The 15,214-nt window shown below is 40.7% G+C and overlaps 1 protein-coding gene across 3 annotated transcripts in view; it reads left to right on the top strand.

Annotated features, from left to right (window-relative positions):
• acsbg2 (acyl-CoA synthetase bubblegum family member 2) overlaps window positions 1-15,063 on the top strand; it is a 30,728-nt gene extending 15,665 nt beyond the window's left edge. For all 3 annotated transcript variants that reach the window (XM_079680187.1, XM_079680189.1, XM_079680188.1), the window contains exons 2-15: window positions 209-323; window positions 1,557-1,678; window positions 2,975-3,246; window positions 4,511-4,599; window positions 6,775-6,895; window positions 7,494-7,574; window positions 7,665-7,814; window positions 8,469-8,645; window positions 9,068-9,249; window positions 9,595-9,837; window positions 9,921-10,138; window positions 12,023-12,162; window positions 12,920-13,166; window positions 13,620-15,063. In XM_079680187.1, coding sequence (XP_079536313.1) covers window positions 209-323; window positions 1,557-1,678; window positions 2,975-3,246; window positions 4,511-4,599; window positions 6,775-6,895; window positions 7,494-7,574; window positions 7,665-7,814; window positions 8,469-8,645; window positions 9,068-9,249; window positions 9,595-9,837; window positions 9,921-10,138; window positions 12,023-12,162; window positions 12,920-13,166; window positions 13,620-13,738 — 2,276 coding nt within the window. In that variant the 3' untranslated portion in view covers window positions 13,739-15,063. The remainder of the gene's footprint in view (window positions 1-208; window positions 324-1,556; window positions 1,679-2,974; window positions 3,247-4,510; window positions 4,600-6,774; window positions 6,896-7,493; window positions 7,575-7,664; window positions 7,815-8,468; window positions 8,646-9,067; window positions 9,250-9,594; window positions 9,838-9,920; window positions 10,139-12,022; window positions 12,163-12,919; window positions 13,167-13,619) is intronic.
• Window positions 15,064-15,214: the final 151 nt, after the last annotated feature.

Below are 15,214 nucleotides of genomic sequence, written 5' to 3' on the forward strand. Positions count from 1 at the left end.
ATAGTTGTACTAAATTAAAGCTGGAAATGGATTGTCAAAATACCTAGTCGGCAACTACTTGTCTTTCCAAAGCATACATTTAGTTTTTGTCTTGTTGTATACAGTATGTACCTTGTACTGAAGTTATCCCCTGTAACAGCCATAATTGATTTTGTGCCTGTCTCATATAGAGTACAGCAGCTAACCATCCCCTCCTCTCTCCTCACAGTGACAGTTTGTGAGCCCCACGCCATGTCTGAAGCCGTGACGGAGCCTCACAGAGCGGGCGGCTTCCTGGAGTCCTCCTGTGCAGCCTCCCTCGACGGCATTGTGGATACAGCAAAGTACGTCCACATCTTGACACTACCTGAACATGAGCTTAGGTTCTCTGACTTGGTGTTAGAAGAAAATATAAGGGGTCACGTGATGAACAAAAATAGGAAGAAGAACAAACAGATTCTGCTTTATTCATTATTTTTCATAATTTAATGATGTTTATCTTTGCTCTAAAAAGTATTCAGTGAAAGAGTTCAAAATGTTAATGTCAGCTTTTGCTCAGCTGCTCACAGAAATATGTGATGGTGTGAAGGTGCTCCCATGTAAAGGATGAATGAGAAGGTTTGGCATGCTTTCATGATAGCTTGTTGTTCTCTATTTGCACAAGCACCTTTGCCTTTCACTAAGATTTTAAATGCAGATGAGATCTGATTACACCACCCAGGGTGGAGCTCCAGCTCTCAGTAGTAATGCACATAATGTTAGTTATTGTGTAGTCTCCTTGTAATCACGGTGGTTTTACCGGTTTTGAAGCTTTAATGTAATGGAATAGAGATATCATTTTACTTTGAGAATATTATTGTGACCTGAAGGTTAAATATATATTTTCAGTTTGTGTTTGGAGCAGTGTTTCCACCAGACCAGGGCTGAGAGGGCGTCCACCCCGAGGGGGGGGGTTGTCTTGAATTTTGACTCGAGCCGTCCCTTATAGATACTGTATTTTTACATTAGTGAGCCGGATCATTTGGCTCGGCTCTCTTAAAGCGCCGGCTCTTTCGGCTCCCAAACGGCTCTTCATGTTGCCACAGTTTACCACAGAGCCTCAGTTTCGCCGCTGCGAGGCTCCAGTGCTCGCAGCTCACGCGCGTGCTCCACTAAAACCCCCCCCCCCCCGCTCATTGCGTCCAAATCGCGCACGTTCCGTGTTGTCCTGTAGCAGGCACCTTCGATGTCGGGGAAACAATCTTCAATACTCCGAAAATAATCCCACCAGACTCCTTTGCCCCTCCAACTGCGGGATGTCCTTTTTCCTTTTCGTCATTTCAAGCGAGAAAAACTCTCGATCTTCTCTCGAATTATTAATATTTTTGGACCCCTCGGCTCGCGTTCAGGGCGTCCCGAGCTGAATAAGGGCGTCAAATGACGGTAAGACGGCCCCCTGGCAGAAACGCTGGTTTGGAGCCACAGATGCTTGTCTCAAAGCAGGTTTCGATTTCTGCCTCTGGGTTTCCCCCAGGGTATGACAATCAGCTCTCCCTCTGTGCTAAGTGGCTAATATATTTTCCTTTCCCTGTCCTCAGTGAGTCTTCGGGGGAAGAGTCCGCAGGGGAAAGGGAAGAGGAAATTGGTGCACATGATGAAGCCGCCAGCAGCACCAAGATGACAGAGGTCCCTGCTGGACGGACGTCAAACACACAAACAGGTGAGGGCTAATGAGTGAAGCTTAAATGTGTTCACTCTTCATCCCTCTATGAACTGAGGGTGGTGCAGCCAAATGCCGTTTGTTAAGCTATACACAGATAAATAACTTTTCTAGTTTGGCTTCAGTCACTATGTTGGCTCTAGTTGCTGAAGTCAGCATTTGTAGATGTGTTTTCTCCTCTGACCTTTTATCCTCAGGAAGTGAGCCAAATCAAAGTGAGCGAACTGCACATTCTTTGGCACAACAAACTGCACTTCCCTTTTCCTGTCCAGTTTTTCGTTGTTAGCACTTTGACATTCCTTTCTGTCTAAGTCACTGAGGGAAAATCCTGGCACTAGTTCCTTTTATTCCATGACATTTGTTAAGTTTATATTTGACTTTGTTATGTAGTTACGAGAAGCTTCATAATCGTACCATGACAAATTAGGTCTGTGGTCATCTGGTGAATAGATTATAATGTGGTTGGTGTTTACAGGGTAATACACTAAAATCATATTTTCAGTGCTGCTGGTCGAGTCCATAAGAAAAGAGTAATTGTACTGATAACAGCTGGGTATGTTTGGCCATAAATCCACCATCATTTAGTTCATCCGTCACCACACCATCGTTTATTGAAAACATCCTGCTCGCTGACTATCTTTTCTTTCAGAGTGTGTTTACTTAAGTGTAATGGATTCTCTAAACCAAAGTACAACAAAATGTTAGCTCACTTATGATGTTGCTCAGAATCCCTCAGTGCACAGGAAACTGTGGGTTCACACAACCGTGGCCTGTATGTGACTGCGAGTTGAACCAGGAAGTTCCTCTGCAAACTGTGATCGACTTTCTTTTCTTTCAAAAAGTTTGGTTGACATGGACTCTTGCTTACATTCTGCATGATGATCTGATTCACGTTTTTGTTAATAATAATGATTCATTTAATTTATGAAGGCACTCAAATAAAAGTCAAATGAAAAGTTGAATAAAATAACCATTTGTGTTTCATTTCAGTGTTTTTCTGTAAAACACTTAACAGCCTTTGTGGTTGGTAAATACTGAACTATTGACCTCGCTGTTTCTAAGAAATCTTTATCTAGCCAACAAGAGGTAATGGCTTCCATCTTTTATCGCTGTGTATCCTGAGGATAGCCAGAGGATGTGTGGCATCCACTGTAACACAACAAGTATTACACTGGGTGTCAGTTACAACTCTCGTGGATATTAGGTGAAAAGCAGAGGATTCAGTTCTGTATGTTTCTGGGAACATTTCATGACAACTGTTTGCTTATTCTTTTAATTTTTTGTTTTTTTATCCAGTGAGTACCCAGCGCCCAAACTCCCTGCAGGTGCACGCAGCAGGAGAGCCTGGCCTGTGGACGTCTCAGGGCAACGCTGAGGTGAAACTGAGGATGGGGGACTCTGGCCTGGCTGCTGAGACCCCTCTGACCGTCAACCAGATGTTCACCTCAGCTGTGGAGCACTTTGGGGACCATACGGCTCTGAGCTGGAAGGAGGGCGAGCAGCAGAAGAGCCTGAACTACAAGGAATACTACCAGACCTGCCGCACCGCTGCCAAGAGCTTCCTTAAGGTAACCATTGAGGAATCTAATATAAATCATAGTCTTATACGAGAGGGTCACACAATCATCTGAACCGTATTCATTTTTTAGTTTTCATTACAATCATCTTTGGGAGAATATTAGCAGCACAAACCACCAACAACTCCTGTTCTGAAGCATTATTGATTTTACTGTCTAGCCTCAAAGAATGTATATGTTCAGCTTTCTGGGCAGTAAAGCAATTTAATTGAATAGTTAATCAACAGCATTGTTCCTCATAATGATTTTTAAAGTGGAGGAATTTTTGCTTTTCTTGGTTATTATTTTATATTTGTTGTCTACACTGCCAGGTTCAATCCTGGGAAAATTGGTGTTGCTCAATTAGAGCAATTCCTCAAAGTCTAATTTCAACAACAACAAAATTAATTGTAAAATCAAGTAATTCTCGATTGCACAACCTTTACCCTACCTTTTTTAAAGTGAGCACAGTAGTATCAAAAATCCATTTTGTTTCGACCAAACGACATTTAGCTTTGTACAGCAACACATGACGCATCACAAAGGAGTCGGGGTGAAATTAGCTTTGACTGTTTCCGTACAGTACAGAGTGCTTTGTTGTTAACCATGAGACTCAACACAGTTATTAGCAATCGGGCTCAGCATTGTGCACACACACACACACACACACACACACACACACACACACACACACCTACCTACAGTTGTCTCTGAACTTAAGCACACACACTAAACTGAACCTGAACCTCCACACATGCCGACCCTGTGACAAGGCAACATGATCTGTTGGGCTTCAGATGTCAGACCTCATATTGTACCCTCTGTTGTGAAATACTTGAGTAATTTAAAAAAGCTCCTTGGTATCGATTCCCATTTCTGGCAGTCTCATGTGTACACTCGGCTGTATATCTGTTTCCATAGCAACACCTGTCATTGCAAAGTGCCTCCTGATCTCTGATCCGTCTCGAGAAAAGTTGATCTGCCACTGGCAGCTCAAAACTGTATCCAAAGGTTTCAAGAGTTTAACAAAGTCCGGTTTGGACTGATATCATATCAGTCATTTCTATTTTATTGTATTATTACTTTTTTAAATGTTTAAGGAAAATAATTGTTTTCTTCTTAACTTGCACAGGACAGTGTCAAGTTTCATCTTAAAACATACAAAGAATTGTACAATAGCAATATTTACATTGCCTTTTCCCCCTCTAGACAGTTATAGGGATATAGAACAATGTATTCATTAATTTATACTTAAAAAGTGTTTGTTTTTGTTCAGCTTGGTTTGCAGCGCTGCAATGGCGTCGGAATCCTCGGCTTCAACTCGGCCGAGTGGTTCATCTCTGACATCGCAGCTATTCTAGCAGGGTGAGTTTCATCTTCACTCTGAATGTGTAAGCGATGAGCGCAGTGTTCCCTCACTCAGCTCTGTTATGGAGGACATGCACACATAAACACAGAGTGGTTTGATCCAAGACTTGAAATGTGAGTTCAGCAGAGCCTTCACATGTCAACCAATTCATGATTAATGGGTTTCAGCCCAATAGAGTGGCGAAGTCACGCCCTTCTACTTCCGCCCCATGGGACCTTATTTCGGAAAAATTATGTATTGAAGTAGGATAGAGAAAGATTATCTTTCAATCCCGTTTGAATTGTGCCATGAATTACACATATGATGTTTGTCAATCTTAAAAAATAATTTCCATGTCAAAAAAGTCACAGTTTGTCGTAAAACTGTTGAAATATAAGACTATGAAAAATACGCAACTAGAAAAACTAGAAATCCCAGAGTCGCGTAAGTTATGTCATTAACATTACACTCGTGTTACTCACTGAAACCTTGTAAAGCCGGTCCCGCATGCTGGCTCTTACGTAACCGACTAACTCCCCTTTTGTGTATGTAGAGCTCTCAACATGCCCAGACTTGAAGTGATTTTCACCTCTTTTAATACTTTTCGCCTCATTCTGAAAGAAAGAAGTGAAATGTGCCAACGTGACGGCCGTCTTAGTGTTGGTGATGTGTGCGAGACCAGAGATCTGGTTTATTGAGCGTTTCACACAAACAAATGTTACTTCACAGTTTTACAACACATTTTAATTTTTTTGACTTTCAAAATTATCTTTTAAATTGACAAACATCATATGTGTAATTTGTGGCACAATTCAAACGGGGTCAAAAGATAATCTTTCTCTCTCCATTGACTTCAATACATACCTTTTCCGAAATAAGGACCCATGGAGGTCCCCCGGAAGGGGAGGGACCTAGCCTCTCTATAACAAACAGAAAGCTGATGGACTGCACTGTCGGACAGCAGCTAGATACATTCACTTAACTTTAGTTTGACATTTGACACTGGTTTATTTGCTGTAAATACTCATATCCTCATGTGTGTTTTTACATGTGTGATATACATATAACATCCATATATAAGGATTTCAGCACTATCCACTGAGCCACAGCCTCCGCAGTAAAGAGAAGCCTTTCTTTAGCATGCTAAACGGAAATAAGATAAGATGGTACTTTATTGATCCCAATTTAGGATGTTGACTCTCATCTGAGAATCTATAAACTCCAAGTAATTAGGAAAGCTGAACACATTAAATGGTCAAGGGCAGATTAGTCTCAGCTGAGCTGGTAAACCACCAAACATCTGTGACAGGGCATTGGGTTGTTGTCATGCTGGCAGCTGTCCGATTTAAGCCACGATTATGGATACAATTTGTATTTAATGCAATTCCTGAAAGGATGATGACAAGATTTCATTGCATGATATGGGTCTGGTTATACAACAGATAACTACATTTCTCTTGTGTGCTAAGAATGTAGAAATGCAATACACAAACCAATACTTTGAGTTTATTCTCCACGCCTACCGTCTGCTGAGTGCTGCTGCGTAACAAGAATCTATGGAAATGGCAGTTAACTTGACGAACCAGTGCCATACATTCCAGGTTAATTTGACTAACTGAGAAGTCGACTCACATTTGCTGCAGGTTAAAAAAAATAACAAAAATGCTGCAAGGTCAGTTTGTTTTTAAATGTCTTGTTTTTACTAAGAATAGAACCAAAAAGGAAACCAGACGGCTCACTTTGAGACAAACACCGTACAGTGCGGTATAGAAATGCAATGATTATTTGACTAGTCAATCCACTATAAAAGCATTTTAATAATCGGTCGATCGTTCTTTTCATGCAAACTTGGCAGAAAATATCTTAATCATCTTTTGGTTTTGAACTGAGAAAACAGGACATTCAGAGACAACAATTTGGACACTGAAAAACTTGGAAAGACTATCTGAAATGGTCTGCGAATAAATCGATAATAAAAATAAAAGTTAGTTGAATCCCCGTTTAGTGGCAAACAAAATCGTTCAGGCTTAATTTTAAGAAAGCGAGCATTGCTGCGAGTTTGTTCCAGATGGTTCATTAAACTTAGAGATCTGCAAGGTTTATAATGAAGCAGAAGATCAGAAATCTATTTTGGCCCTAAACCATTTAGTGCTGTAACATTTTATTTGACATAATCCTTTTGTTTGTTGCAGGGGGTTCGCTGTTGGCATCTACACCACCAACTCTCCTGAGGCATGCCAGTATGTAGCAGAAAACTGCAAGGCCAATATCATAGTGGTGGAGAACCAGAAACAGCTGCAGAAGATCCTTCAGGTGAGATCAGAAGAACTTATCTATAAAATACTGTGGAGAACTATGAATTAAAGATAGCAATTCAGGATATTTATATCAACAATGTAGTTGTACCTGTTATTCCAGGAGGGGTATTGGCATTTTGCTGCCACTATTCATTGTTGGAGTCAACCATAACAAAACATTTTCAGTTGATGGCATCTTTTGCAAATGTATAGACATTGAGTGACAAAAAGTATAACGACCTGTCAGATGTGGATGTACAAATCATGTGTCATGTAGGACAAGTTAAGAGACGGCTAAATGTTTTTGTAACCGTGAAGTTATTTCTTTGGTTTGTTTTTCAGCCGTGAATAATTTAACTCAAGTTTCCTTTGTGCATGACTTTTTGTACATCTATATCTGACTCAACATCAAAGGGTTTTTAATCTGCCTGTCAACATATTACCTTCTGTAAACCTGTTAAGAATCAGTATACACTTATGGATTTGGAGGACAAAACTACTTTTAGACCCTAATTTGACTTTTTTAGAAAAATGTAACACTATTATTCCTATTTTTTCTCAGTTATCATAAATAAACTACTGGCTGTGTTTGATTGTATTCTGTTTGCTCACAGGTTGAAGACAAGCTGCCACACTTGAAAGCCATTATCCAGTACAAAGATGCACTTAAAGAGAAGAGACCAAATCTGTACACGGTAAGAACACTGAATCTTCTCATGGCAAACATGGAACGTTTTATTTGGTTAAAGAAGCGCCATCCAAGTGATTCTGTTTGTGTTCGGCAGTGGGCCGAGTTCATGGAGCTCGGCCGCGATGAGCCTGACGCTCCCCTCGATGCCATCATCTCCAGCCAGAAGCCCAACCAGTGCTGCAGCCTCATCTACACCTCAGGCACCACCGGCCAGCCCAAAGGAGTCATGCTGAGCCACGACAACGTGAGTAACAGGAACCAAGTGTGTTTCGACTTGAAAACACACACCCGTGCAGACACATTCGCATACAAATGAAATTACTACACGTTAGTCAGGTTTAGTACTGTGTGTTCAAGACAATCCAGGTGAACAGATTACATGCTGTAGCCAGTGTTGGAATTTAACCTAAGTACATTTACACAAGTGCTCTACTTAAGGACGCATTTTAAAAGGGAGTTGTACTTTTGAGTATTTCCTTTTAATGTTGTTTTTACTCCAATACATTTATTTTAAAATTTAAATACAAAATAGGTTTCTATCAGGTTACTCTAGGAAGTAGTTAGAAGAAATCCTTACCAGCTGCTGCAAAAGTGATGCTTATACATTATTGCATCGTCTGTTATAACTGAGTTGTTTATTGAGCAACGTTATAAAAAGGGACATTTTGGTGTTTAAGTTTATTTTGATGCTTGGCAACTGGCAATTAAAACTTGTTTCATACGCGTATTTTATTCTTGTCAAGTTCACTTCTAAAAGGTGTAAAACATAGGTCGTAAACACTCACTGTTGTTTTTGTTTACCTATCTGTATCTCGTTGAAACTGTGTCTCTATGTCTCCTCCCATACATAAAGCAATATCAAACCTCATATGGACTGTTTCCTCTCTGCCTGCCTCAGATAACCTGGACGGCGCTCTCCACCTGCCGTCACGTGCGTCTGACGGACGCCACCGTCTCTCAGGAGGTGGTGGTCAGCTACCTGCCGCTCAGCCACATCGCCGCTCAGATGGTCGACATCTGGGTCACCATGAGGGTCGGGGGGGCCACGTATTTTGCTCAGCCAGATGCACTAAAGGTAAGACACATCACTTGGGTTTATACACGGTGAAGAGTACACGTGAAAAGCATGAAAAGCCTAAATATATTGCTTGTTTTTTTACCACAGAGATTTACGATAATTGTTGGAATATAGACCAATATTTTAATAAAGAAAAACAGGGTATTTGAAAGCATCAGCAGCTGATACAAAAACATACATGCAGTGTGTTGTTGATATTTTCCATAATATTAAATGATGGGTTTCTTTCCATCTAACCATCAACCCCTCTACAAATTCATGAACATATCCTGAGGGTAGCCCTATGTATGTGTTGGTGTATGATATTTGCATAATTATTATAATTGTAGTTCTCCAAAGAATGTTGTGGTGGCTGATTTAATGTGATGTGCTCTTTGAACTGCATTTGCCATTATGAGTAAAACTCTCTTTTGTTGCAGGGCTCTCTGGTAAATACTTTGAAGGAAGTGCGCCCCACGGCCTTCATGGGGGTCCCACGTGTCTGGGAGAAGATGCAGGAGAAGATGAAGTCTGTGGGAGCCAAGTCCTCCACTGTGAGCAGGAAAATTGCTATCTGGGCAAAAGATGTTGGCCTGCAGACTAATCTGACCAAGATGAATCAGTATGTAAATGTTATGAAATTACAGTCTTTTATATGTTGTTATTGCTTCCCTCTACATGGTGATTATAAGAATATTGTAAAAGTACATTTTTGGGCATCTAGGCACACATGGAGAATAACAATTATGTGAGCCTGTTTAAGTAATTACACAACATGAGTACAAACAAACTGAGATTTGAGCTAAATGCTAACATGCTGATGCTAGCTAAATGCTAACATGCTGATGCTAAGCAGGTGTACTGAGCCAAGTACAGCTGTATTTTTTACCCAATAAAGGCGATGGATGGAAAAACATGCTGTCGGCGTGGCTCATTACACTCACATTTGTGTTTTTTGTCTCCTCAGTAACGGAGCAGCTGGCCGCACACCGCTCAGCTATAAATTAGCCAAAAAGATAGTGTTCAAAAAGGTGCGTAAGGCTCTGGGCCTGGACCGCTGCACCAAGTGCTACACGGGGGCTGCCCCCATCACCAAAGACACCCTGGAGTTCTTCCTCAGCCTGGACATCCCTCTGTTCGAGCTGTACGGCATGAGTGAGAGCACCGGGCCCCACACCATCTCCATCCCGGAGGCCTTCAAGATCACCAGGTACGTTTTACTTCTAAATCTGACACGGAACCAATCCATAAGTTATGCCTGGTGGTGAAATGAAAATGTTGAATGTGTTGCAGCTGTGGTAAAGAGATCCCGGGGTGCAAGACGAAGCTGCACAACCCAGACGAGGAGGGGAACGGAGAGATCTGCTTCTGGGGCCGTCACGTCTTCATGGGATACCTCAACATGGCCGAGAAGACGGAGGAGGCTCTGGATGCAGAGGGCTGGCTGCACTCCGGTGACCTGGGCAAGCACGACGAGAACGGGTTCCTCTTCATCACTGGAAGAATCAAAGGTACATTCTATATTCCTTGTAGAGCTTCACAACACTCAAACAAGTGTATTGTTTACTACATATGGTGAGATCCTCCTTTACATCCTCCAAACATACTATTGGATATCTGTTACAGGGTTCGTACGGTCATTGAAAACCTGGAAAAGTCATGGAAATTCAAAATGCAAATTCCAGGCCCTGGAAAAGTTATGGAAAAAACTATATTTTTCCCAAAGTTTTGGAAAAGTCATGGAAATGTAACTAAAGTTGCGTCAAACATAATTTACATTTTACCTAATCGCCGAAATAATCTGCAGTCGCGAGCTGTTATGTGCCATCATGACGCGCATGGTGTTATTTTTTAATATATGAAGCGAGAGCTGTGTGCTCGAGTCTTCCTGCCTGTCGGGCCGGCTGAACTCTGCTGCTCCGGGATGAGGGTCAGCTACATTATCTACGGTGCGTTCGTTAACTGCGGAGTCACTGTGGCACAGACTGCACCGCTGGTGAACAGCTGTTAGAACAGGCCGTTCAGAGCGGCAGAGCGTGATGTGAACTGAAAAGTTTTTCTGTCGCAATATTCCAATTATTTAAGGAATCGTTGAGCTAGCTAGCATACATTTTCACTATCTGCTAACGTTAGCTTTAGCCTTCGTTTTCTAATAGTTTTTTTCATAGGCTATAAACATAGTTGGTATAAGTATAGATATTTACTAGAGTAAAAGTAGAAGTACTCAGATCTTGTACTTGAGTAAAAGTAGAAGTACTCAGATCTTGTACTTGAGTAAAAGTAATGGTACCAGAGTCTAGGAATACTTGGTTACAGTAAAAGTCCATCATTCAAAATGTTCCTCAAGTAAAAGTAGAAAAATATTATCATCAAAATATAGTGAAAGTAGCGACAGTAAAAGTAGTCATTGTGCAGATTGGTCCATTTCAGAATAATATGATATGTTTTATAATGATTGATCATGAAAGTGTTCTCAAAGGTGCAGCTAGTTTGAATGACTTTGTATATTGCAGGGTAGCTTGTGGATTTACTCCAGGTGGAACTAAAGTCTGATTTAACACTTGATTATATTTCACATCATTCATCCACATCTGTAAAGTAACTAAAGGTATTAAATACATGTAGGGGAGTAGAAGTACACCATGTACCTCTGAACTGTAGTGGAGTAGAAGAACAAAGTAGCAAAACATTGAAATACTTAAATAAAGTACAAGTATCTCAAAATTGTACCCAAGTATAGTAGGCTACTTGTTGAGTTTATGAACTTAGTTACTTTACACCATGTGGCTATAAAGATAAAAAGACTAAGCCTTGCACAGAGGCATAAAAATACATTTTCAAAATGCTCAACAGTGCTGCCAAAATTATAAACTGACTGCTACACAATTAAAATAAATGCTTTTTATATATTTCTATTAGATGTGACTCTTTGGCGTTTCTGTTATTATTAACACTGCTGCTTTAGTTGTTCTGACTGCTAAAATCCTCTGTTATTCCTAATTTTCAAGCCGATATTCCGTGGGGTGGGGGGGCCGGGGGCTCGGATGCTTGTCACCTTTTTCATACCTGATGAGTTTGCATCCCAGACTACAGTTGCTTCAGCGTGTAGAAGCTAGTAAGCCTACTATTTGATTTGTTGTAGATAGGCACAACATGTTTCATATGCAGACCTTATTTTCCTGTTCTATGTTAAAATAAACCATTTTCAGTGGGAATTTTCTTTTGGTCATGGAAAATGAGGTAAAGGTCATTGAGAAGTCATGGAAAAGTCATTGAAAATCATTGGTGAAAAAGTGTATGAACCCTGCTGTTAGCTTTAGGAACATTTTTCATGTGTCTCTGATGAATAAACCTGAATAAACTTAACCTTTGTGTTTCTTTGCATTGACTTTTAGAGCTGATCATCACGGCAGGAGGCGAGAACATCCCTCCGGTTCCTATCGAGGATGCGGTGAAGGAGGCTGTGCCGCTCATTAGTAACGCCATGCTGATCGGAGACAAGAAGAAGTTTCTGTCCATGCTGCTCACCATTAAGGTGAGTCTTTAAACTGAGACACAATGCATTTGTGGAACTGGGTGCACAATCCTTACTTTAAACTCTACAGTTAATCATGTAAACTTTATAGAGCTCCTTAAAAACAGACTTTATATTTAAGGATGAATTTAAAAGATCGTAGACAGGGAACTGATGTCTTGAGTGTAAATAAAATGCTCATATCCTTTCAAATTTAGAAATACACTTTTTCCTTTTTGCACAACATTGTTTGGACAGCCATTTGTATTGGTTTAATTATTGTTCAAACAACCTGAGCAATGTTTTACTGTAAGGTGCACATACTTTTATACGTTTATCTTATAATACATGTTTTTTGCGGATGTGTGTGCTTTATACATCTCGCTCCAGGTGTAGACTTTACAGCAAGCTTGATTCTGTTTCTGGAGCTTTAATCACATTTGAACTAGACGACGGCAGGGCACTGTAGTGAGTAAAGAAGCTGTAGATAACAGGCTGTTGAACACAGTCAAAGGTATCAGGTACAGACTGCAGATGTATCTTGTCAGCAACACTGTATCTAAGCCCCGTAAACATCCTATCTTTACACCTTTTTTATCAGTCAATATATCGGTCTTATCTGATAACAAAGGATCATCTGTTAAAAGTGAAGCTCAGCCATATTATCAATTTCCTTTCAGATTCTGCCATCTAGTGGGCATTAAAGAACTGCATGCTTGTGTAGCCAAACAATTGTAAACGTTCGGCAATAACTTTTTTCAAATGTTTGACTCCCCAGTGCCAGTTGAACGCAGACTCGGGGGAGCCAGAGGACGAGCTGACTCCAGAGGCTGTGGAGCTCTGCAGGCGGCTGGGCAGCAACGCCACGCGAGTCTCTGAGGTCACAGGCGGGCGGGACCGGTTGGTCCACGCCGCCATTCAGGAGGGTATCAACCGAGTGAACGAGAAAGCATGCTCCAACGCTCAGCGCATTCAGAAGTGGATCACTCTGGATCGGGATTTCTCGCTTCCAGGAGGAGAGCTGGGTGAGTGGGGCGGGGGGACAGGTGGTCTTTTAATCAGGGATTGTTATTTTCCTACCACAATAATCACCTTATGGCTTCCGAGTTGGAAACCACATTTAAAAAAACTGTTGTTATATATGGTTTGCTCTAGTCACTAATCTACGCATCTATAATCAACAGTCAAAAGGTTCATTTTATATCAGAATTGCTGAGGAAACTTTAATTTGACATCTTACATCCAAGTTTTTTCTTATTCTGAATGTTATAACATGTGGCATTCATAGAAGTATTTTAACCATAATATTGTGGGGGAAATATTTTAGAAGAGTGTTGAAATGTCTGTGTGCTCAACTCTGACCATGAATCCTTACGACCGGGTTTAGACTAAAACACGAATGCATATAAAAAATAAAGTTTTAAGTAGCCACATGCTCTTCTTTTAAGTGTTTTAACAATACATTCCTTCGTCCACAGGCCCGACCATGAAGCTGAAGCGGCCGGTGGTGGTGAAGATGTACAAGGAGCAGATTGAGAACTTTTACAAGGAGCTGGCGACTCCAACGACCCCCGACAACCCGCTGCCCCCCAAATAGAGCTGCTCCTCCGCCTGTCTGAGTCCCCCGTCCTTTAGTTTGCCTTAAATTGTTGTCGTTCTGTCTCTGTTTACATTTGTGGGTGTCGTACAAAAAGAATAGCCGACAGGAGAAGCTATTGCGAAATATCTGAAGATGGAATCAATAAGCTGACGTCTACTGTTTGTCTTACTGAGGTGAACAGTAATACAGAGCAGATGGAGTAGCAGTGGCTTTATGTAGGAAAATGTGTTTATTGCACTGCGTTACTTAAAAATGAAGTTTAAATTGTGTTTCAGCATATTTCTTAATTTATTTTTGGGTTTGCCAAAGTTTACATGTTCCAAATGAGCTTCACATGAAGAAAAATGTCTAGAAAGAACAGCATTTGTGATCCAACAATCATCTCTAAATGTTTACTTGCCTACATGCACGTGGTGTTTTTTTATGCATCTTATGTTTAATTTGTTTTCTGCAAAGGAAGCTGCAGTAACCAAACGTGGTGTTGAAATCTATCTCAGAACTAAGCATCCAAATGTTCTCGTGCTGTGAAAACACGTCATTGAAGCCATATCTCTTGCCTTTTGTAACTGTGATGTCAGATTCTGTTCTGCTTGCTTACTCGATGCAGATCGTTACACACCTGCCTGGTTCTGTGGAAATGTTTTCCATCAGTCCCTCTGTGTGTGGTCCTGCTTTGATTTTTTGTGAAATATTGTAAATATATTTTTGCCTTCATCGTCATCCATCACTTGATTTGAGTTTACATTTTCCAGCAGTGCAGAACTCGCATGAATAGTTTTTGGGACTCAAACAAGTGCACCTGGACTTAAAAATGTACATAAATTAGATCACATGTAGCTTTATGGCCAATATATCAACTTGTCTGTGGCATCCCTTATGCATCATCACTCGTCAACATGTTTTGACCACATATCTTCAGCCTCTTTGAAGACATTACTTACGTCTTCAAAGCAAAAGTAAAATACCTTGTATATAAATGAATTGTATATATAATAAGCAAAGTTATTGGTAGCACTCGAATTAGTGAAGGTTATGGATCTCATGAAGTTCAGGGTAAACAACAAACTAAGGAAATGACAGTGATTCAGTGTGTCTGAGTTACCTGACCCGAAAGAGCTGTTGTTAATATCAGGGTTGAAAAAGATGGAAATCTGCATGAAGCTACAGAAAAAAGGATGCAGGCCTGTTTCTGTCAACAGACATGTGAATGTTTGTGTTAGAATAAAAGTTGATTGAGCACAATGTCTGGAAAACACAATGTCTGGAATTGCTTCGACAAGACTTCTTTGAATTTGCAGAAAAATAAAAGTGACTTACTTATACTGCCGGCTACAAGCTAAATGAAAAGAAATGAATGAAAACACATGGTCTGTTCATCTTCCTGGACGGAATTGTAGTTAAGTTATGAGTAAGTATAGTACTGTGCTTGTCCTGCTACAAGTCAAAATGTCTGATTAGAAGCAGGTGTGTTCA

The sequence above is a fragment of the Notothenia rossii genome (assembly GCF_949606895.1).
Source record: "Notothenia rossii genome assembly, chromosome: 1".
NCBI lineage: Eukaryota > Metazoa > Chordata > Actinopteri > Perciformes > Nototheniidae > Notothenia > Notothenia rossii.